The sequence below is a fragment of the Ailuropoda melanoleuca genome, chromosome 17 (genome assembly GCF_002007445.2).
Source record: "Ailuropoda melanoleuca isolate Jingjing chromosome 17, ASM200744v2, whole genome shotgun sequence".
In the NCBI taxonomy this organism is placed as follows: Eukaryota; Metazoa; Chordata; class Mammalia; order Carnivora; family Ursidae; genus Ailuropoda; species Ailuropoda melanoleuca.
In genome coordinates this window covers 37,169,438-37,194,394 of record NC_048234.1, presented here as the reverse complement: position 1 = coordinate 37,194,394, position 24,957 = coordinate 37,169,438, and the positions used below count along the sequence as shown (strand labels likewise).

The 24,957-nt window shown below is 43.9% G+C and overlaps 1 protein-coding gene across 5 annotated transcripts in view; it reads right to left on the bottom strand.

Moving 5' to 3' along the window:
* The window catches only part of NTRK2 (neurotrophic receptor tyrosine kinase 2), a 334,675-nt gene that overhangs the window by 264,639 nt on the left and 45,079 nt on the right, over positions 1–24,957 (bottom strand). For all 5 annotated transcript variants that reach the window (XR_004621643.1, XM_019794985.2, XM_034646808.1 and 2 more), the window contains 5 exons: positions 20,734–20,870; positions 20,084–20,216; positions 17,179–17,484; positions 4,945–4,980; positions 2,309–2,409 (listed from right to left, as the gene is read on the bottom strand). Coding sequence is in view for 4 of the 5 variants with exons in the window: in XM_019794985.2 (XP_019650544.1) it covers positions 2,309–2,409; positions 4,945–4,980; positions 17,179–17,484; positions 20,084–20,216; positions 20,734–20,870 (713 nt within the window). In the remaining variant the exon portion in view is untranslated. The remainder of the gene's footprint in view (positions 1–2,308; positions 2,410–4,944; positions 4,981–17,178; positions 17,485–20,083; positions 20,217–20,733; positions 20,871–24,957) is intronic.

Here is a 24,957-nt window from a genome sequence, read left to right as displayed (position 1 = left end):
CAGGGCCCTGGTTTAAATATAAACCACATCTCTGTATTACTGTTCAGACCCCTAACTAATCACACCACTTCTAATCTCTCTGTTCTGCAACCCATTCTAGAGTGTTCACCATTACTCCAATCAGTCTCCAATTTTTATTATCTCCTAGGTGCCAGACACTATTCACGGGATGAGGGATACAGCTCCGAAAAACACTGACTGGGATGCCTAGCATTGGAAACTCACTAAAGAATCCAGGGAAGGAGGGGCGCCTGGGTGGCTCAGGTGGTTAGGCGTCCGATTCTTGATTTTGGCTCAGGTCATGATCTCAGGGTCGTGAGATCAAGCCCCACATCAGGCTCCATGCTGATCGTGGAGCCCGCTTGAGATTCTCTCTCTCCCTCTCTCTCTACCCCTCCCCACCACCCATGTGCACATGCTCTCTCTCTCTCTCTAAAAAGAATCTAGGGAAGGAAAAAAGACATTACACAAGTAAACAACAAAGAAGCAAGGGAATTACTGACAATAATAACTGCTCAGAAGAAAATGGAACATGATCGTGGCTGCCTGGTGGCTAAAGCCATGTGATGACCATCAGGAAGTGCATGCCTTGGAGAGGGAACAGCAAACATAAAGGCTGTGAGACAAGAGTAAGCCCAGAGCATGCGAGAGAACATGAAGAAGGACAAGTGGCACACATGAGGGCAGGGTGAGAGGTGAAGGCAGAGACGCAGACAAGGGCAAGATAATGCAGGGCCTTTTTGCCACCATGAGGATCTGGGCTTTTGTAATAAAATTTCTCTTACACTCGCATTGGGAAGACTCTGAAAATGACAATAAAAGTGATCTGATTTGTGCTTTTCAAAGGTCACTCAGGCTACTGTATGGAGAAAGGCCGGGAGATCACAAGATGGGAGAGGAGGGACAGGTAGAGGCTGCAGAGGTCGTCCAGGAACGAGCAACTGTGGTAAACTCCCTCTGGGAAGGGCCAGATACTAACCGCGTCCAGCTTTGCAGGCCATACAGTCTTTGCTGCAGCTACTCCGGCCTCCACTGTAGCACAAAAGTAGCCACAGACAATACGTAAACAGGCATAACCGCGTTCTGATAAAACTTTATTTTTTACAGACACTGATTGGAATTTCATAAGATTTGCACGTGCCAGGAAATATCACTCTCCTTTTCATTTTTTTCCAAACCACTTAAAAATCTAAAAACTCTTCTTAGCCTGCAGATGGCACAAAACCAGGGGGTGAGCTGGACTTGGCCCGCAGGCCATAGTTTGCCAACCCCTCGGGTTAGCCTGCAGCCGTGGCAGCGGAGGTGGGGAGATAGGGATGGGTTTGGGGTTTATCAGGCAGCAGAGCTCACAGCACGGGGGACTGGGTGCATGTGACAATGAGGAGAAGAATGAGGGATGCTGCTGGCATTCGAGCGGAGCAGCTGACAGACCAACCCGGCCAGAGTCCTGGGGCTCCAGCACGCCTCCTTCAGTGGCTCCTCCCTGCGTGATAAATCTAACACCTGGCACTGTGTTTCAAAACCCCATGACCTGGCACCACCACCTCTCCAACCGTGCCTCTGACTGCCCCACTTCACACACCTTACCTTCCAATCAAAACCGTTTCCCAGTCTGCGGGCTCTTGTGTGCACACCCAAGATGCCTTTCCCCTCGTTTCCTCTCGGTCTAAATGCCAGGCACCCTGCTCAGCTGGAAAATGCCCCAGCCCCGCCAAGCCGCCTCTGGCTCTCCCAGCAGGAAGGGGGGAGCACCCGCCCCTCCAGGTCCTGCTCTCACATCCCACTGCTTCTCTACCTGTATCACAGCTGCTGGTCTCGGTTCACCTCTCCGGGCTCTGACCAACGTATAAAGTCCTAAAGGACAGACCTGCCATTCCTTCAGATTTTCCTATCTCCCCACTGCCAGTCCCTCCTAGAACCTACGGGATTCCTTAAATTTAGTGGGCAAAGAGACTTATTAAAATACCGAACAAGACAGGTGTGAAGGTGCGGAAGACAGCAATAATGCCCTAATGAGACACTGCTCTTCTAGTGATAACCTGTTAAAGGACAGACATTTAAAATAAGAACGAGTAGCAATTAAAGGGGCGCATAAAAGGGGAAGCGAGTAAGTCAGAGGTCACACAGCACATTTACCAACTTCTCTTGAACCTTTCTGTGAATTCTTCCAAACGTCAACACCCTTTTCACACCCCACAGTAAAAATGTCGTGTTGAAAACCACCCACCGAAACGGTTCCGCTGCCCCAACCTATAAGCACCCACAGTGCTCAGAGCCCATCTAGGAAACAACTACTTATCCCACTCACCGAGAGATGTTCCCGACCGCTTTTGTCAGCAACATCTGTGGAAGGGATTTCGTTACTTCTGTTCGTGGTGTCCCCAATGTCATTTGCTGCAGTCCCATAATCTTAAATTGGAGAAACGGGAAAAAGAAGGAGCCATGAAGTTATCACCGGGTTACCAACCAACACAAGACCACAGTATGACCCAGAACCATGAAGCGAGACAAATCACAAAGATTCCAAGCCCCTGACAGTCTGGTTGCGGAGGAATATGACCCAGCTCTTGGGGTAAAACCATTGTGGTGCTGGGATTGCATGATGCTCAAACGTTATGCAACCCAGATCTTTCCACCACTGGTTTGGCGGTCAAATTCTAAACCAGGTTTTCCATGGTAGGTAAGACTATATCCCTTTTTTTGGTTGAAGTCTTTAATATATATATGAATGGGAACCAATCCTCTAAAAGTCATACATTTATAGACCTAGAAGGGCCTTCAGATATGGAATCTACCTGCCAGTTTTATAGCTGAAGAAGGTCATCTGAGCAAAGTCAAATGACTAGTCTAAGGTCAACTGGCAGGCAGGTGGTGGAGCCGATGCATGAACCAGCAGCACTGATTCAGGTCAGAGGCAGCCACTCAAGATGGGCTGGGCAGACAGCACTGATGTGGACCTGGGTGCCCATATGAAATTTTTTGAAAAGGTCTGAATGGCCAACATTTCAGTTTCTGAATGAAGGGAGAGGGAGCGCACCAACACAATATTTAGAATTGTGAGAATACGTGCTCCCGTCAGCATGTCTCAAACCTCACTGCCATCTCCTGACTTGATTTTAGCCTATACGGAGCAGGTTGGAAATAAATAATTGGGTTGTTTTTTTTTGGCGGGGGGGGGAGTAGTGAACATTTTTATTGGTAATATTACATGTAAAAAGTCATAGAAAATTTTTGATGAATTTATTGCAAACAATGTTGTTTATAAATGTTTGGTATTTTTCTTCTCAATAGACATGAGGAATGCAATTTTCATCCTGAACAAACCACCTCATTAAATCAGCCCCAGCTAAACTTGATTTCAACCAAACACTAAGAAATACCATCTGTTTGCTAATTTTTTTACCTCTTCATATTCTAATGAGCCACTCATGCAACATTAAATCACTAAAGTATTGATAGTTTAACATCATAGTTGGTCCAAAGATCCAAAGTGGGATCTGAGGCCAATGAGAAGATGGCATTTTAAAATCTTGAAGTTACTGGAAAAGAGTCCAAAACGTAATTTTAAAATGTAAAATCACAATTTAAACATACCTCTCTGTGACACAATTTGAGATACTTTTTCTTTAAGCCTTATCAGGACAAAAAAACAAAAAACAAACAAACAAAAAAAAATGGAAATCACATGCACCAAATAATCCAAAACACAATTTTAAGGAATTATAGTTTAACATGCATAAAACAGGAAAAGACAATATAATCCTCCAGTTAAAATTAGCTCAAGTTAAATACACACACACACAGAACAAACATACAAATACAGAATCTTTTTATAAAAAAATAAAATGTCCATGCATATATCAAGTTAAAGAATATTAATAGAATAAGTTATACATGTCACATTTTAATTAATCTAATTTTTAATCAGTCTTAAATTTTGAACCAAGTCTTGAAATTGAGGCTGCACTTCCCCAAACAAACAGAAATTTCCTGGTCATGAAGGTAGTTTGGGAATCTGTTAAAGATGGATTTTCACACCTGATCAAACATCGCCGGAATTCCATTAAAATAGCAAAGCACAGATGAGATACCCAGTTAAAAGCTAATGTAATCCACCTTCTGGCTTCTCCTTTCCACGTTCTTAAGAGAACCCATCTTATTCAAGGGATTCAATGACATTCTCTGAGGAAGATCTAAACTCCAGGGATGGCTCTAGTTAGTCAAGGGTTAATTCGTCCCTCTTCTCAGTAATGGAGGCAAGAATGGACCCTGAACCCTCGGTCTTGAACAGATTCAAGGAGGGCTGATGGAGATCTCTGGGAAAGTTCCTTTTCCTCTGGAATGCTCTCAGAAGCTCCTCCATTTCTCCCAACAATGTGAGTGACAGCGGCCCTTCTGCGAGCATCATCTCACGACCATGAGGGGAGTCAGCCTTTGGGGAAGTAGGCACAGTGTGCAGGGGGTAAGAAGATGAAAAACTTGGGTGCCTGATGACATGGTAGAGCTGCTGGGTTAACCAAACCTAAAAACAGGCCCTACTTTTGAGGCTCCGTCTGTGAGCCAAACTTCCTTATTATACAAGAAACATAATTTTGAATTGGGTTTACTGTCAAAGCCAGAAACTGATACACCTCCCTTTTCTTGGTAGTCATGGCTTTTAAACAGGTAATTAGTTCCCAATTATAGAAACAAAATGTCTGTTACAGTGGAACGGATTTACTACTTCCAAGAACAGAACATGAGAGAGAAAATGCTATTTACAAGCACTGTAAATATCAAGGGAAAAGAGCCATCCATATTGAATGATTTTTGAAATATGATTGTGGCCTATGTAGTGCTTAAAGCGTATATTTAACTGAGCTTAAAGGTTCTCTTTTAGTTGACTTGTTTCATTTTAGACAAACATTTTGAAAAAATACAAAGTAAAGACAACATGATAGCTACCTTCATAAATTACATCAGGATAATTTGGGTTGGCACCTAAAAGGCAAAACAAAGATGTGTAAGTACGCATTCAGAGTTAATACTAAGTATCCCCACTGAAATGAGCTAACTACATATTGAAGGTTTTATAGGTTTATAGGTTGTTTTATGACAGGTACATGAAACCTGAAATTCTTGGTTTGCTTCAGGTGAACTATTTCCCTCCCCAGTCCCGAAACCTCCATCCCTTCAAAAGAAAAGAAATGAATGAAGAGAAATTACAAATCACTTTATAGCTGGAAAAACGTCAGCAGCCAATGCATTAACGGCTGCTTCTAGTATACAGCTGGCCATTTTAACTGCAATCCTGGTACTTTGATTCCAGAGACAGAGTATCTCCATACCACTTTAAACAACAAAAGATAAAACCTCTGATAGCTTGGTTATTACTTTCAAAGTGCATTTTGGCAGGTCTACTTGCTTTCACAAACACATTATTAACCAGCCCAAATAATGATACCGAATGCACAATTTTGCTCTCCACTTGGTGTTCAGAGGGGGGTTGCCAAGGTTGAATAAACAAACCCTTTCTTTGCCTTTATATAACACAGAAAAATGAATGTACTTTCTCTATTGAAATAATTTATGTATAAGAGATTACACATACATGTTATGTCAGAGACAAACGCAGAAGTATATCGACTTAATTTGGGGGTGGGGTGGGGAATGATTCTTTAGTCACCAAGATAATCAGAATACCCTGATTTAAAATATTCCCATGAAAATTTGCAATAACGTTTTTAATTTTTTTTTAAGATCATCATCAACAAGAACTGGTGACAAAACCATCCGCTCCTTACTCTCCAGTCAGAACTAACTGGGTCTCTATATGAAAGCCTACTTGGAAATAACACTAAAATTTGATATAACATTTGCGTGATTGCAGAATAAACTTCCAAAGCTACTTCCTGTGCTTTTAGTCTTCACTTACTTACTTGTAATCTGTAAAGCTTATTCAGCTCTCATTTCACTTCTAAACCCTGCAGCAGAAAAATATCATTTAAGATAAAGGGAAACCAGAGCCCATTTTCTGTTCATATATTCCCTAGTAAATAATCAAAGGTAGTCTAAATGAAGACCCAAATAAAAATGGCCTTGGGGCGCCTGGGTGGCACAGTCATTAAGCGTCTGCCTTCGGCTCAGGGCATGATCCCAGAGTGCTGGGATCGAGCCCCACATCAGGCTCCTCTGCTGGGAGCCTGCTTCTTCCTCTCCCACTCCTCCTCCTCTCGCTGGCTGTCTCTCTCTCTCTCTCTGTCAAATAAATAAATAAAATCTTAAAAAAAAATGGCCTTAATGTTCAAATCAGAATTTGTACACAGTTCAACTCACAGAATATCTATTTCAGCAGGGGAAACATTAAGTAGATGGTTGTGTACGTCGATTCAGGGATGCTGCAAACTGCTGAGCATTCCATGCTAACTGGAGCACCAGTCTATGTGAAAGACACCACCTGAAATTGTGCAGTGTACAACCTGTGCACAACCTGTGAACTGGCTCTGTGCCAATTCATGCAAAGTCACTGAGTCCAGTATATTTCAATAGTATTTTGAGTTTTATTATCTCAAACACCATTTCAAAGTAGTCTTGAGTTATAATATGTTAGTATGTGTTATCGGAATTATTTGTAGTGGATGTGATGTTCTTGAGAAGGGCCTTGAAGGCTGTCTTGAAATAAAGCAGCATGAAATCCCAGGGGCAGCCCTGGTGACATCGTATGCAGGGCACCCACTCACCTGCTGAAATCCTTTCCCTTTGCAAAGTCCCTGGACCAAATGGGTGTCCTGTCACTGTGAGGATTTCCTACCCCTCTTGAAGGAAAGGTTCTATAACCCCAAGTGAACAAGTCATTCTTTGAACTGCTCAGTAATCTATTACTTTACAAGATCCCACTCTAGTCCCCTCCTCACTGCGCCCTCAATATACAAGTCGGCATCTGCAAGGGTACCTGCCCACCAAAGTCCACACTCCACTTCTAGACCTCACTCCAGGATCCAGGACCCAGGACTCACATTTCCTTCTCCACACCCCCCAAACACACTTCCTAGGACTGGCTAGCCTTTTCCCTACATCTTTCAGCCCACAGGTGGTCACACCACTAGTATGAGCACATTCTGACCCAAGACCCAAGGGTGAGGGGGGTTGAGCAAGGACAGGTGAGCTGGGGTGTGCACATGCCTGCTCATTGCCTCTCATAGACCTCTCGCCATATAGTTGGAGACACAGGGCAGGGGCTAGGGCCAGGAACCAGCTCTACCAAAGCCACTCCCTTCCAGCATGGGACTCCAAGAATCCGGGAGAATTAGATCCTCAAACCCAGGCTTCCAGGTCATTATACACATATATATGACAAGGCAGGAATAGAACCTACTTCATTTAACAATTCATTAACTTGATCTATATTTTTTAAGTATTTGGATATAAGTATACAGACTTTCATTTGTACTGGGTTGGCCAACCATCCCAGACTGCCTGAGACCCAGGGCATTCCTGAGACAGTGAATTTTAAGTTTTAAAGGTGGGATAGTCCCAGGGAATCCTTGCAGTTTGTCCGGAAATGAGGGCTTTCCCCAGACATAAGACTTTTAGTATGAAAACTACGACTAGTCCGTCACCCTGATTTGTCTTCAAGCCCTGCGGGACACCACACACAGTTGCCTCCTGCCTTTCCACATGCGGTCCCATAAAAAAGGAAAAAGGCTGAGGATTCAGAGCCAGATTTATCTAAACCACACATTGGCAGGGCTGCAGTGAATATGAGTGGTGTACAGGTGTAATCGACCTCGTCACAGAAAGAGAACACCTCAACACATTACTCACACAAGGCCCCGGGAACGACCAGAACATCAAATCAATTCAATCCAGCCAATGTCAGGTATAGAAAAAGGATTGGGGATGGAATCAAAAGTAAAGAGGTTAGCCCATAATCTGGAAAACTCGTTTTGTTCCAGCCTTACATTTCCTATCGGTGCATGCCTTTCCTACCAAGCTCACCAGCAAAACCACTAGGTCACATCTACACTTTCTGAAAAGTACTACATTTTCCTAACTTCATTTTCTCTAATATATGAGAAGAATCGTCACTTGACTTTCGTGGTTGGAAAGACTCAAATTTAGTGCGAGATTATGAAATCACAGAAAGACAATGCAGGAAGAACAATAGGTGTTTTTTATTTGTCCCTCCTGACCATACTATACTATGTCTGAGGATGGCCGACTCCCTACAATAAAAAAAAAAAATGCCTCTTCCTGTACAAGGGTTTAGGAAGCCCCCAGCACATGGGAGGACACACAGACCTGGAGTTTATAACAAACAAGGGTCACGGTACTCCAGCTAACCCCAGCTCATTGAACACAGTATTTTGCTTCTAGCAACTTCTCGGTCAAGCTAACCTTGGTGTTTATACTCCAACAGGAATGTAGTTATTAACATCATGTTAAATGCAGGCACAAGTCAAAGTCATCCCTTCCTTTTCGGATCTCTGGCAATGGTCATATTGTGACAATCTCCTGTCATTTTTACATCTAATTTCTAACTGGTTTCTTTCACTTAGTTTAAATATGTTCATTATATATCATCATATGCTACAGGTAGAAACGCCTGTTTGAGATATTCAGGACGAAAAGGTGGGTGAGGAGAGGCAAACACTGACTGTGCAGGGGAGAAGCCAACAGAAAGAGAATGAATGAAAGATAAAGGAGCAATGCATTTGTAAAGGGGATGTGAGCAGAGCTGTGCTTCCTTGAATACCATCCCAGTAGCTCACCAAGCAAGAAATCTCAGATTTAGGCAGCAGGAGGTGGCATCAAACCCTAAAGCTTCATGTTGAAAACCACTGGAATAAAATATGGAAATTTCTGGAATAAAATATGGAAACCCGGGAAGTCCGTCAACCCCACTCCATCCCAGACAAGCAGCACGCAACCCCCCAGCTGGCTCCCGTCCGGAAGCAGCAGCTCCTCCCCAGCCCAAAGAAGGTGCCTGACAAGCACAAATTGTTGCTTGTCTCATGTTCCAATTCTGTTTTCTGAAGAGTGTGTCGAGCATTGGCGGGGGCTACACACACTTGGGCTTTGTTCTGGACCTCGGGCACCTTGTCAGGGATTTGGGGACCAGGACTAACAGGTGCAGGACGCGCCTGACGCGCTCCTGGTGAAAACGGCGCGCACCATCCGTGGCCACAGGCGCGCTCCTGACAACGCTCCGGATTGCACACGGATGTCTGCTCTCCAGAAGATGGGCCTTAGGGCGTTTGGGCTTCTAGACGTCGATGAGGAAGTCCTTTCTCCCCAGCGTATCAAACCAAAGCACTTCACCATCCTCTGACCTCCATGCTCAGTGCCTTTAAAGGGAGACCTCGAGCTTCTCTAGTCTAAGCTGTTACACGCGGCTCATGAGTAAATCTCGTAACTGTGTGTAAGTCTTCAGGAGTAAAACTCCATGACTTTTTAACTCTAAGACTCTACAGTTAAGGGCTAAAGACAACTTGTGGGAAGGCGGCAGGGTTCCCTTTCCAACCTGCTGCTTAGGTAAAAATGATGGTGAAGGCCAGAAGAAAAATCTGCTTCCTTCCTTTCAGCTTTTAGTCTCTCTCTAATGCCCTAAAAAAAAAAAAAAAAAAGACTTCTCTCTCAATTCTATTTCCAGACTCTTGTTTAGTGTGACTGTGAAAAATATTTCAAAGAATTCCACATGATAAAGAAATCACAAAAGATTTGTTCTTTCCAAATCAACCATCTTTGGTTTGTCAACATGTTGTCTAACTCATGGCAGTCCCTCCTCCTGATTTCCAGATCCTTCTCCTCTTCCTTTTCTAAATGGCAGGTTGAACTCAGGGCCCCAACACACTGGGGGTTCAGATGTCTGGGTTTCAATTTTGGCTGAAGCACTAAGCAACAGTGCAGCATGGGGGGAGGTCGCGGGGGCGGGGGGGCTCTTCACTTTTCCTGTGACAAAAGAATGTTCCATACCTCAAGAGAGGATAATAGCATTGGCTCTGGCAACTCATCAGCAGCTTTGGGAAGCATAATTAATTAACACGAGTACTCTTGAGACATAAAGAACGATTTAAGTATAAATCTTAATTATCATGATTATTATGAGCCTATAGCCAAACCATACTCTTCTCGGTTATTTAAGGCAGAAAAGCAGGTCGAACTTTCTTTCCTTTCACTCCAGGACAAGAAACGGGCCCTGACAAATGGCCAAGGAGCAAGTCATGGGGGGCTTTATATTTTCTTAATGTGTAACATTTGGAGAAATTTCCTCTCCCTACATTCTTTGGCCCAAGTAAACCAAATCTAAGTCTGCCAGTTTGAGGGCAATTCTGAGTGCTGCAGAGAGCTCTAGTTCACCAGACGTCATGAATCTTTTGATAAAACAGCACGAATGAGAAGCTGTGGGGAAAACTCTTCCAATATTTATAGTTTGTTCCCGACGCACATTTTGCATAGGAGACAACTGCTCCCGAATTAGGAAGCATAAGTCACTAACTCCCACTGCTTGTGTGAATGAGCATTCTTGAGCTGTGACATTCTTCCTGAATGAGTGGGCCATAGAGACACTCTTTATGTGCTGCCTGAAGAATGGGAAGCTTTAGAGCCCGGGTATTTTATTACCCAGTGCTCTGGCTAGGTTCGTGGCAAGGCTAAAGTATTAATCACTTGGGTGAGACTGCGATAAAGGAATCTACTCTTAAACAATCAACGCGTTCACGATTATAGAAATACCTGACCTCAAAAATTCTTGAAACTCGTGCTATCTGATCTGAAGATGCCAGCAAAGGCCCCGGGTTTCTTCCCAATTACACTCACAAGTAATGTCTCTGCCATTAATTTCTGCTCACAATTCTGCTTGAAAAGACACGCTCACCACTTTTAACCTCCACTCAGTCTCCACGCACACTTATGTGTTCACAAGAGGGCTTTTCTCGGGGTGCCTGAGTGGCACAGCGGTTAAGCGTCTGCCTTCGGCTCAGGGCGTGATCCCGGCATTATGGGATCGAGCCCCCATCAGGCTCCTCCGCTATGAGCCTGCTTCTTCCTCTCCCACTCCCCCTGCTTGTGTTCCCTCTCTCGCTGGCTGTCTCTATCTCTGTCGAATAAACAAATAAAATCTTTAAAAAAAACCAAACAAACCAAGAGGGCTTTTCTGGATGTAGGACTGAATGGCAATGACCGCCACCAAGTGGATCACTGTCATCTCAGATAAGTCTTATTTCTGGCCTCTAAGCAGAATTTTTGGGGCCTCCCCAGAGAGCCCTGGGCTTCCTATGTGTGGGCTCTACTCTATCGACTCTCCCTAAGCCTCCTTAAGCCACACATTGAATTCATCCTACTTTTTTCCAAACTCAATTAAAGTGCATCTCTGTGCACAAACTTTTCTGTATTTTTATCATTAGTACTCATCACTATCCACAAGGAGTCTGTGCCGCCATCTTGGCAGATGCCTGCACAGTTCTTCCAGTGGCTTCCCCAGGTTCCACAGAGCAGAAGGGAACCACCTTCGCTACTCCAAGTATTGTCCGGGACCTGCAGCGTCAGCATCAGCTGGGAGCTGGTCAGAAATGCAGCATCTTGGACCCTTCCCCAAATCCACGGCACCCGAACCCGCGTTTGAGCAGGACCTCCAGGAGAGTTACGCTCAAGTTTGAGAAGCCCTGATTTACAAGTCCATGCGCTGTCTGACCAAAGTCAAAATGCCTCAGTGGGCACAGAGGATGGCAATTTTACAATGAAACATAAAGCAATCCTAAAAATAGCTAGATACCCAAGTACTGAGGGGGGGTACTCTCTGGCAGTGACCTCGACAAAGGTTAGGGGTAAGGGCAGATGTTTTGTCCCCAGTCACATACGTTTGAGCCCATTCAGAATGGGGAGGGGAAGGGGAAGGAGCTTGGATGCCAGAAGGAGCTTACATTTACCCACCCTCTCCAGAAACCAAACTGTGACTTAGTTTTCTCTTTAGAGCACCAAGTCTAGAAAGTTCGTGTAGTCAAGTGGCAGAGTCCTGAGATCATCTTCTCTGGGCATGCCTGAGCCTCTGGATAAGGAGGACAAAGCAGTGCCCAGAGAAAAGCAGTTCTGGGCAGAAAGTTCCTCCCTAATGGCCGCAGAAGGAGGTGAGGAATGGGTATGTTGGTGATTATACTCTCAGTGCCTGCCTAGGCTAGAGCTGGATCCATGTCCTTTGAAAACTTGGCTTCACCCTGAGACTGCCAGAGGTCCCAAGGAGGACAAAAGGTGCTTATCTGGGACTTCCACGGAAGTTTCTATGTAGCCATGGGGCTTCCACAGCGGCACTCTGAGAACCCAAACTGAGTTCCCTGCAGGCAGAAGGCTCTGAGGAAAAATGCCTGCCTCCTGCCAGAGAGGGCTAAAGCAAGTGTGGTAGCAGGATGCAGGTGGCATTTAAGTTCTACCCGTAAGCCCAGAGGGGTCAGGATGAGGGACCACAAGGGCTCCCTGTGGACCAGACAGAGGCAACATGAGAGAATGTCTGTTCTGACCACAGCCCCTTAGAGGGGCAGAGGGACCTCGGCAACACAAAGCCGCATTCCTGGGTGCTGAGGAAGAAGATGCTTCCACCAGCTGGAACAGAGACACATTCGCATGCTGTCATGCGGGAGAGGGGCCCGCAGAGAGAGGAATCACCAAGATCTCATAAAGCTATCCAGGATGAAGGTCCATGAGTCAGCATTGAACACTCCCAGGTCCCAAAAAACAAAGCCACCAGCAAACACATTTGCCTGCCACCCAGGCACAGCCCTGGTCCCACTCCCTTCTACCTGGGCAACAGAGGGCCCGAACTCTCCTTAGCCAGCTCCCGCCCCCACCTCCACCCTGCCAGCCTGGACCGGCAGAAGAGAGGAAACTGGCCCTTAAATTAAGTTCCGAGTTTTGATTTCTACCGCATACAAGACATGCTGTTTTTCAATTGAGATTTTTGTCTGCAACCTAAAGTGACTAAAGGATTGTCTGTTACTCAACAAGGAGCAGAAAAATCTTACTTGGGTCAGAGGTCTTATCCAGACAGGGGATGCTCCCCTTTGGTTGCACACTGGAGTCGCCAGGGATCTTAAAAATAGAAAATGCCAAAGCCTCAGCCTCATCCGGGAGCCACCGAATCAGAATTGCTAGAGGTGGGCCCGAGAAATGTGTGCTAACTAATAAAAGAACAATTAAAACTCCCCAGTTGATTCTAATGCACAGCAAGGAGACAAGGAGCGGGGCGCTAGCACTCAGGAGCTAGAGAAGATTATTCCTAATGAATAAATGTTCCAGGGACAATGGAAAACAGCAACGAAATAAAATTAGTTTGATTGTTACAAGCTGCACTCCTCAGGGTGCTGGAAAGATAAACGCTACGGTTCTCTAAATTTCATTTGGAAGCTAAAAGTTGAGTTTTGTGCTTTCAATGTGACCCAAAACTGACCAGAGCAGAGTTCAGTTCTAAACGTGGGGATCCAAAATGATCAGTCTGGTGCCTGGAGTTTGGGAAAGTCTCTCCTCCCTTTCTCGGTCACTAGCCAGGTTGCCAGTGATTAACAGATGGGAAGGCACTGGCTTGGTGTCTGGGCCCCTGCCGACAGCAAAAGGTCTGATCACACCTGTCCGCCCTCATTAGCACCCTGGCTGGGTCTGGTGTCAGAGTCTGCGAGGTCCCAGCACTCTGGAGACACACTGTATGGGGATCTCTACTGATGGCCTCACACCCTATGCATGGTACCCCCTTGACCTGGCTGGTGCTGGCTCCAGGTCTCTCTGTTCCAAGCAGAAAGCAGCAGAGTGTCTTCCCTACCAGGCGACATGAAAGGCCATCAGGACTATTACTACATTCAACCAGGCCGTCTTCACCAGAAAGCTCACCAACTTTTGTTTTAGGGACTTTCTGTTTCTTTGCTTCTATTTCTGTTTTCATTTCTTTCAGTACTCTTCATTTTCTATCTACAAATAAACAGTGAATTCCTACACAAGGTGACTATCCCATAAAAATCTCAGTTCTGAGCTGAATGAGGAAGGCACACTCTGAAGACGGCAGAGCCGCCATTTTAATTCCCCAGGCCCCATACGGGAAAGCAACCACTTCACCCATCCCAGGCCGCCTGCTTCCTCACACCTGCCATCCAAATAAACAAACAAAAAAAGCATCTCATCAAAACAACTGGGCAAAAAAAGGTAGCTGGCTGAAACATCTGAAACATCTTATCAGAAAGATCTGTAAGAGCTAAACTTCTTACCAATTACTATGTGACAACAACAGAAATACTGGAGGAATATAAACCCACATTTGACCTGTCATCCTCAACTTGTAGACTTTAGACCAGCAGGGAAATATATATATATATATATATTTTTTTTGATATTTGTTTATTTTTCTTTAGTTTTAAAGGAGGTTAAGAGGGAAAGGAAGCAATTCTTAAAAAGGCCATTATCTGTATGCTACGGCTACAAATCTCATAAATACCAAAGATTCTATCACACAAGCCAAGTGAGGTCAATCTCTAATTGGTCACACTGGTTTATGGCCCACAAGGGCCATTTATATCCACTATCACCCTGGGCCAAGTCTCTTTTATTTCCACTTTCATTTATTACTCCCTGATAGCTGGTCCTTGAGTAAATACTTAAAGAGGGGAAAAAATCGTCCTTTCTAAAAGTAGATATTTATTTATTATTTTTTTAAAAGATTTTATTTATTTATTTGACAGAGAGAGCCAGAGAGCACAAGCAGGGGGAGCAGTAGAAGGAGACGGAGAAGCAGACTTCCCGCTGGGCAGGGAGCCCCATGTAGGGCTCAATTCCAGGATCCTGGGATCATGACCTGAGCCGGAAGCAGATGCTTAACCATCTGAGCCACCCAGGTGCCTCTTAAAGCAGATCTTTATGTTTCAAAGACCTGATAAAAACAAACGAACAAAAAGAAGGAAAGAACAAACATCTTTATAAAATTAACCTCTACTTTTATTTATTTTTTTTAAAGATTTTATTTATTTATTTGACAGAGATAGAGACAGCCAGCGAGAGAGGGAACACAAGCAGGGGGAGTGGGAGAGGAAGAAGCAGCCTCACAGCGGAGGAGCCTGATGTGGGGCTTGATCCCATAACGCCGGGATCACGCCCTGAGCTGAAGGCAGACGCTTAACCGCTGTGCCACCCAGGCGCCCCTCGACTTTTATTTTTGACGGATGATTATTTCCTTTGAAGGGAATATGTGAGAGACTCCCAGTGATTCTTATACCAGAAATCAATTCTTTCCTATCATTAGCTAAGTTAAACCTAACAAAAGCAATCAATAAAAATGAGGCCACATGGATAAGAGGAGCTGAGCTCTACCAAATATTGGCACCACACAGAAATGTTCAAAAGAAAATACATCAACGCCCTGAGTTAAATAGAAGCCAGTGGCTTTATCCTGGCAGGACCGAGCATCTGTCAAAGCACACAGACCACTTCTAAAACTTTCCGATGCCAGACCCTCACCCTGAATCAAGTTCACCTCAAACGGTTTCAAAAGGCAGCTGCTGGCAAAATTCAAATAAAGTCTGAAGTTTAGTTAATAGTAATGTGCCAATGTCAGTTTCTTCCTTTTGACAAAGGCAACCGCAGTAATGCGGGGCATTCCCAATAGTAACAGCTGGGTGAGGGGTGTCTGGGGACCCTGTGTTGTCTTTGCAACTGTCCTGTACATCTAAAATCATTCACAAATAGAACGTTTATTTAAAAACGTACATAAAGCCACTGTCCCCAGGCAGTCTGTGGATTTAACTCTAAGGCTGTACTCCCCCAAACGTGCAAGAAGAAACACAAGAATCTAGAGGTTTACTACAGCGAATGGAGCCAAGCAGCTACACTCTCAATGAAGAGGAAGATTTAATGGAACAGACAACAACTGCCAGGGTAGCGTGGGTAAGGTGTCCAAACGTGGCTTGTTTTATGTGCTCCTGAAGGGCTGCTTGTAAATCAAACTCACATAAATCAAATAACGTTTTGAACACGCTAAGGAAGCCTATGCATTTAAAAAGCTATTTAATAAATACCAGGGTAATGGGAAGGTTTATTGTGTAACGGAATGACTACAGTCTCACTGTTGGCTGAAGGTGGCTGCGCGAGCATCATCTCTGTCCGTGGGGCTGCCCGGCGAGCCCCCAAGTTCACGCTGCCCACGCAGCCCCTGCCTCCGCATTTCCATCCTCCCTTTCCTCCGCCAAGCCATCTTTGAGTGGCTGTGATTAACTCAGAGCTATTACAGCGAATTCTACTCATGTCCAGGTCCCAACGTCCAAACAGGCCTCAGCCTCCACAATGTTATCAGGTATCTGGGCAACCAGATCCAGCAAGTAAGAATACTCTGCCAGACTACAGTATCCGAAACAGCTCAAGGAATGACAGTTGTCCCTGCCATTACTGGGGTTTGCACTGGAATTCTCCTGCTGGCCAGGAAATGGACTCCTGATGGCCAGCCATCCTTTGCCCAGTCCAAACCAGCAGTTGGAGGTGAACAGTTCCCACTCCTAGAAAGACAACTCAGGATCTGATAGAATGCCTGCACTCAACCCAGGTAAGCCACACATTCCAGGACCCTGGTTTCTCATCCACGGTGGGAGGACAGGATTCTGAATTCCAAATGGACAAGGGGCTAGGAAACACATCTTCCCTAGTTCATGAGCCAAGCAAATACCGTTCACCTGCCCGCAGTTCTGCATGGGTTTTGCCATGATGGGTACAAAACATCATTTGGTACAGAACATCATTTAACACTTCAGATAAAAATAATGTGCGCATCAGACTATCATTCGAAATGATTCATCACCCCCACCCCCTTGGGAGCATGAGTCCCTGCCCCCAGACGTGGCTTTCGCTCTATGGCTTCCGTTGGCTGGTGGTATGTAGCCTGAAGAGACCATGTGCCAGTACCGAAGCCAGGCCCCGAGAAGCCAAGCCTATTTCTAGTTGTCGTCTTGCCGTCAACACTTGCTCCTAAGAAGCAGGTCTCCTATGCAGCTGCTACGTCTTCACCTATACCCCAGAATGAAGACACACAGACCAGAACTGCCCCAGCTGGCCCATAACGAGACTAAATAATGCTTTTATAAGCCACTGGGTTTGGGGGTGGTTTACTGTGGGCATCATTTTGTCACCAGTTGAGGGACAGACACTATTCTTTCCCCAGATACAAAAGCATCAGGTACTCACCATCGTCGATTCCGGGCCAGCCCATGAAGTGAGCAGAAATCTGTTTCTCATCCTTCCCATACTCATTCTTGGCTACTAACTTGTAGTCGCCATTGTTCATGTGAGTGGGATTATCCAGCTGGAGGCAGCCATGATACTCCGTGTGATTGGTAACATGGATTTTAGTACAGATGTATTTGGACTCATTCAATATGGCCCCGTTATAGAACCACTGAAGCGCTGGTTTGGGGTTGCCTTTCACAGTGAATGGAATGCACCAGTGGTGGTCTGAGGTTGGAGATTCGAGAAATGTGATAGTTGGAGCAACTAAATTGAAAAAGAGAGAGTTAATAGCATCAGAACGCTCAGAATTCTCCCCATCTCCAGATTTCTGTGTCATCAATAGGTGATTTTATTCAACGACTGTTTGGTTTAAGAAAATACAGGACCAGCAACTCTGGAGTCCCTCAATATTTTGAATCATCCTCCAGGCTGGTTGAACTCCCTACAGAGAGCTTCAAAGAGACTCCTTTCCCTACACTTAAGACCCATGCTCACAGTCATTTTTCAAATCTATGCAGTGTGAGAACGAGCTCCAGCTAGATCGCAGAGATTTCTGACAGCAGAAAGGGTTCATTTGAAGTCAAGTTTGGTTTCGAATAAATACGCCTTGATATTATGTAGATTTGTCACCAAAACGCTGAGGGCCACTGTTTTTATGGTCCGTCACAAACAACACAAATACTGACAAAAATGACTTTGGAAAGGCTGCTGGAAGCCTGGATTTCACATCACTTATCTAAAACAGATCAAACTGACCAAGGCCGTGAACTCTTTTCTACCAATACTGATTGATTATTATAAAGTCTGACCAATTGGTACTTTTCGCTGATGGCCAATAGGAAATGCTCTTTAAAAGTATCACATTTCAGGGCGCTGGGTGGCTCTCAGGTCATGATCTCAGAGTCATGAGATCGAGCCCTGTATTGGGCTCTGCACTCAGCAGGGAGTCAGCTGAAGATTCTCTCTCTCTCCCTCTGCCCCTCCCCCTGCTCGCTCTCTCTCTCTCTCTCATAAACCTCTAAATAAAAAAAAAAATCATGTTTCAATTCAGCACACTCCATTTTTGTTAGATTTCAGAAGCCAATGTTTTGATCCTTTTTAAATGTCTAGGGTTCTATCCGAACCTAGACAAATAAACTAGAGATTACTTTAACTTTAAAAATAAAGCACTTCATGCTTTGGGGAAACAAACATTCAAGTAGCATCTTTAAACAGAGTACTATCCTGAAGGAAGGTATTTAAAATCCCTCAAAATTGTTTATTTTAATGTGGTCTGACTTTGATAACGATACAACCGAGGACTGGAAAATACCTCCAGAGACTTAACGGCATCGTTTCTCAGATCAGAAAACCCAAGTCCAGTGAGTTTAAATGACTTGGTCAAGTTTGGTGAGTGAGGCAGTTCTGGAACAGGGATCCAGGTCTCCTGATGCCTAACCCAGAAGCCCTTCCCTCTTGACCCTGCTTCCCATTGTATGTGTTCATCACACAAAGGGGGGGAAAATTACGGCCTGCCAACAAATACGCTTTGCCCAGAGTCACTGCCAAAGCTATCTTGGTCGTTAAAATTCTTTACCATTTATTCCTTCTATTCTTTATCTAGATTTTGTTAGATGAGGTCAATTCTTCAGCTCATGGTGACCACCATAGATATTAAGTGAGAAGATTTTGAATTTGAGCATCCCGATTTGTAGGTCTGTGTTACAAATACAAGGACCCTGGTGGGGTCCAACACTTACCTTCCTCCCACCAGCCCAGGCCCCCATGCCCTGGACCCACTTATTCCTTTTACCATGTTCAAAAGAGCTTTCGGTGAGGTGTGGACTTAAGGACATAAAGTTGGAAGCTGTTTGCATATGTTTGGGGATAACACTGATTTCAGGCTTCTGGGTGGGTCAAAATGATGAGAAATTATAAGTCCAGTACCTACTGGCACAGAGGTAGTGTTGACAGTGACAAAGGATTACGGCTGGTGACTGCAGTCGTGCACCCCAACAATCACATACAGAATGTGTGCTGCGGGTGAACACTACCCAGCATATCGACACCATGTGTCTACACGGGTGTAGTGTGTATTCATACATACACACATGCCCACTGTGGTTTTCGCATCTAAATCCTGACCAGACACAGTAAAACCTCATTAATTTCTACCATACCAGCTCAGAATTAGGAACAATGTGCAAAGTATATGTGATTTTTACTGAATACATGTTCGCACGGAATGCTACAGTCTGGAACGTTAAGACATGTGTTGTGTTATTTCTAATACTGGAAAGTAATGCACATATGCTTAAGAAACGTGAATAGCCTGTTTCTTAGTTTCAACGTACAGACATTTAAAACAATTATCATAAAAGTTTTCTGCAGGTGATAATAATTTTTGATAATTTAACTAGGACTCCACCAACCTTCCCACAGAAACTTGATGTCAAGCTAATGAGGTTTTATTGCATCAATGGCACACATGGGTTTTTGTGAACAGCTAGCCCAGTACTTTAAATCTTCATAGTGCTTGTACAGAGAAAAAGATTTCAGAAACTGGTTTACCAGAATTTAAACAAAAACTGATTAATAAGAAGAGGCTAACCAGCTCAAAATATGTTCTCTAAAAAAAAAAAAAAAAAAAAAAAAAAAAGACAGGGGAAGGCACATGAGGACAAGCTTAAGATTAAAAAAAAAAAAGCTTAAAAGAAAGACATGCATGTGTAAGAGATTAGCAGAAAAAGAACACTGATATTTCTTTAAAAAATACACACAAAACACTGCACACACTTTTTTGGACACGCAGAGGGCCCCAATGACAAACACACGTGTCCACGATCATTCACTATTAAAAACATACACCCATCTGATTACGTACAATGTACAGTGAGGTTGACAGAATCTTGGTCTTCTCCTACAAGATTTTCTGCCACACAGGAGATTTGCTTTCCACTGTCATCAGATGAAATGTTAGTTATCCTTAAGGAGCCCTGCATGTGGCTTGTTTCATTCTACAAATGAATTAACAGACAAAAATAATCCTTATTAGGGCTGATCCCAAAGTGACAAGATTTGGAGTTTCTCCCCCTAAGTAAAGAAAAAAATATATGCCTAAAAAGGTTTACGGCCTGAATTGGAGCCAGGCAAAAGAGTAAATCCGGAGCTCTTCTATTTCCCTAGAGTATAACTGTTTAAAGCGCAAAGTTGATTTAATCCTTGAATTCCTATCTACCTTTCTCTCAGGGAAAAGAGCACAAGGAGCACCCCTCACCTTGCTCACAAGGACACAAGAAGCTCACTAGAGACCCAGAGACTCCAATCTATTCGATATACACAACTAAAATGCAAACATGCATTCATCTTTGTTAATTACAAGAATGAATAGAAAGTGAATGTACATCAAAAACTCATCGTAAATTTCTCCGTATGGCCTTATAAAATATTAAATGCTCCATCGCTGGATGAATACAATCCCAAGTTCTGAGATTCTTGTCTCTCTAGGAACACAGAGCCAAACAAAAGCCTTACCATATGTTTGGAAACCAGATTACCAACATCCCAGTACAAATTCGGAACTGGATCGCCTGCAACACTACAAGATAATGTGATAGACTTTCCCTCCTCCACGGTGAGGTTAGGTGCGGCCAGATTTGCTGATGGTAAACCTGTGGAACAAGAGAAGTAAGTGGAGACATATACAAATAGTTCAATGCATTATCAAAATAGTAGCAACAAATCCAAAACTCTCCATGCTTTAGAATCAGTAATTATTTACTTTCTGAGACGGATTTATGTTGATCTGAAAAAGTGCTGGGTTGGTGAGCTTTACAGATTTAACGTGAACCAAAAATGTGCAGTTATAAGATCTGAAAACAAATTTTGCACATTTCTTAAAAATATTATTGCAGAATAACTTTTTACTTTAAAAAAACTAGTTTATAAAACTAGTTCTCTCTCTCTCACTGTTCTGCAGTTGCTAATCCAGTTTTTTCCACATAAATGGGTATCCGTAGACCATCCTACCTTGTTGATTCCCCCACTTCCCCTTCATTTTTTTATAGTCAAAAACAAAAGGGGGAGAGACATCTACATTTTTGCATGAATCCATTTCTTACATTAACTCATAAATATAACCCCACCCCCAGACCTACATTTGGAGATAGTCAGATTACAGAAGAAAACGTAGCTTTTGGGGGTATTTTTGTTTTTGTTTTTACGGGGGGAGGGGCAGAGGGAGAGGGAGAGAGAGACTCTTAAGCACACTCTACCCTCAGTGTGGAGCCCGACGCGGGGTCCAATGTCAGGACCCTGAGATCATGACCTTGGCTGAAACCAAGAGTGGGACGCTTAACTGACTGAGCCACCAAGGAGCCCCAAGAAAATGCAGTTTTAAAGCATCCTTCACACACGAAGATGGACCATCACAATATTAGAATGTTCCAAAGCTATATAAGGCATAGTTAAATATCATAGAAAAAAATGGATTATTGTAAAATTACCAGTATGATAAAAAAAAAAGCAAACTCATGTGGATCTCTACTTCCACATTTCAAAAGCTTTATTGATGTCATTATCACTTCATTAAACTATCACACCTATTGGGCGTTTACACTGCTTTAAATCACATGGGACTCACAGTATTTTCGGCATGAAGGCACGTCCCAAAGAGCGTAACAATTCGTCTCTCCTGCCTGTCAAGCTAGTCCCTCACTTGGTATCAGAAACTCTGCTCGGGGCTGCATTCACCACGACAGCTGTGTCCCAAGGACCTACGACACCTCATTAACTCAGGAGTAACCCAGAGGTCAGAAAAGGCAATTCATCTTCAATTCACATTAAATTGCAATTAACCCGCCCACCTAGCGCTGTCTGACCCACTGTCTCCACAAAGCTGTACAAACCCCTCTCCTACGATGCAGTCCTTACTGACAAAGCCATGATTCTGTATCACCGAAACCAGCCTGGAACAAGATTTCTACAGCGTTTGTCTCACGGTGTCCCCACCATCGGCAGAGGACTTCCCAACTGAGACCTGCTTTCCGTGGCTGGCGTGACCCTTCAGAACCCTTCCTGTCTGCAACCAGTAGAAAGCCATGTTCTATCTTTCACAGGGTTTCAAAAATGCCCCCTAAGACTCTGAGTTTCCTACTCAGAGGCTTTCAATCTGTCATATTTTTAGCTTCCAAGGCTCTTCTTCTGTTCCTGAATAATCTATTTGTATTGCACCCTGTTTTTGTCTCTTGGGTGCAACATCTCCTGATCTCTTTGAGATCGTAATCATTTTTTAATTTTTCTTCTCTCCATATCAACGCTAATTCTGGCAACTTGTTTTTCTTCATCTTTCTGTTTGTCCAGTATTTGTCTCTCTTATAAGCTTTTGTCAAAGAGTAGGTAGCCTTGGCCATTCCCACATCTTTGAAAACAAGGTACTAGAAGCATTGTGCATTTAACTGTCAGTTTCGTTGTGGGCGATATTCTTGGCCTTTTTGCTGGGTACTGCCTGATGCTGATATCATTAGATCATTTCGGGACAGGGTCTGGTCAGATTATTCAGTGCTCTTTCAGTGTCCTACCGGGAAGAGGAAGAAGGATGGAAATAATCGATATTCATATACAAATCCATCACTCTCTATGGTTCTCACAGCCTCAACTCTTTCTGGAGTTTCTCATAATATTGGTTTGATCCTCTTTAGAGACTAAACCTCCAGCTTTCTGCTGAGGAGGGAGGGGTGCAGTCACCTGGAATGTATGGAATGAAAATGGGACTAACAGGTCCATCGGGGACTTGACCCACTGTCCTGGGTTTGGTGCTGCCTGCAAGCCTGCTTCTTCCTGAGCCTGGTAGCAGCTCTGCGTCCCAAACCAATTTCCTCTTGCCTTTGCCCTCTGCCAACCTGGTAATCAGCATTCCCAGCTATTAGCTCAGTTTCTATTCATCTGTCTGCCTTCCAGCTTGCAACCATTTGTGTCCTGTTGACTCCTCTCCCATTTTCCTGTGCTAAAAGATGTATCTGCTAACTCTGGAGGGATCACAGAGCCAGGGCCTGCCCTGGTGCTTGTCCTCAGGGCATGACCTCCTCTACCAACAGAGCTTGGAGACATCCCTCTTGGCACCTTGAGTACGAATTATGGGATGAATTTCCTACTTTTTATAAATGCATAGTTTGGAAATTCTGAGCGAAAAAAAAAAAAGGTTAAAATAGAGATTCTCAGTAGAGAATGATACAATTTTCATTCCCCCTAGAAAATTTAATGAAGGCTTTTTCATTAAGCCTAAATTTATATGATTAACAATTCTAAAAATGTGTGTTTAATTACAGTAATAGTAGTATTATTTGCTGGACATTCACTGAACCAGAAACTCCTTTCTAGTACTTTGAATGACTTGTTTTACATAATCCTTATGACCATCACAAAGTTAAGTGTTTGTCCTCATTGAATTACCGAAGAATATGAGTTCTGGAAAAGTCAAATACATCTTCCAAAATTGCCCACGTACCTGTAGACCCGGGATTCGAACCCAAAGTTCAAGTTCTTTACCACTACACTATACTTCCTTCCTAGACTGCAGATATCCATTTTAGCACAGAACATAAATACCAATATGTATCTATAACCCAAGAATTTGGTTCATTTAGAAAATAATTACGTGTCTATTTGTGAAGGAAGAATGAGTCTCCTTTATTTATAGAGAAATTGTATCACCCTGTCACAGCAGTTTCCAAAGGAATCTGTGCAAAATCGGCCAAGTCTAGATCTTTTAGATGTAAAGTCTTCCACAAATGAGTAAGCATCTGACTCACGTTAATTCTAAAGCATTAATATGCTGGCCAAAGATTCAATAATGGAAAAAACAATCTGTACTTGAAATATCACTTGAGGTTTAATTAGCACAATAAAAATGAATTGGGACGCGTGAACAGCCAAGGCAGGATAAACCATTTGCCAGGCACTACTTCCTGGCTTAATAAGATTTGAAATCGGCACAAGTACAGAGCAAAGCTCAGCAATGCTTCCAAGAGCTTCTAGCCCTACTCTCATGGGACCCTGATTTAAGCTTCAGAGCGGTCCTCCTCTGCACTCTGAGAAACCTCACTGGAGAGAAGAGTTGACCAGCCACCCAGGCAGGCAGACACCTCTGTGTCAATGTCTCTTGACCCGGATGTGTTCAGAAAGGACATACCAGCCTGCGGACCTCGGCAGAAAATCACCAACCACGAGGTGAAAAGGCTGACTTCCTTCAGACCAGGACCTCCCAAACTGTGATGTGCATGTGACTCACCAGCAGATCTGATTAGAAACACTGATTCTCTCCAGTAGATCTGGGTTGGGGCTGAAGAGTCTTCATTTCTAGCAAACTCCCTGTTCCACAGAACACACTTTGAGTAGAAGGGTTTAGACGATGGGTGTTGGCTGGACAATTGCTCACTAGGTTTTTGTGTCTACGGCTATTATTCTCAAACTCGGCAGGGGCCTGAGCAATCATCTCATCCATGGAACTTTCCCCAAAGTGTGTTCTGTTAAACTCAGACTCCTTGAGACACTCAGGGGTGGTGGTGGTGGGGGGGGACTCTAAGATTTAAAGAAATAAGAGCCTATAGGAACTTCTAGAATTCCAGATGTTCACTATGCACATCACATATTAAAAGCTCTCAGAAGTCCTGCTCTAAAGGAATCAGTCACTTCCATGGATCTTACAGTCCCCAAGCTTTTCTGAGTACACCCTTGTCCTCTGGTATCTTGTTGTGGCTT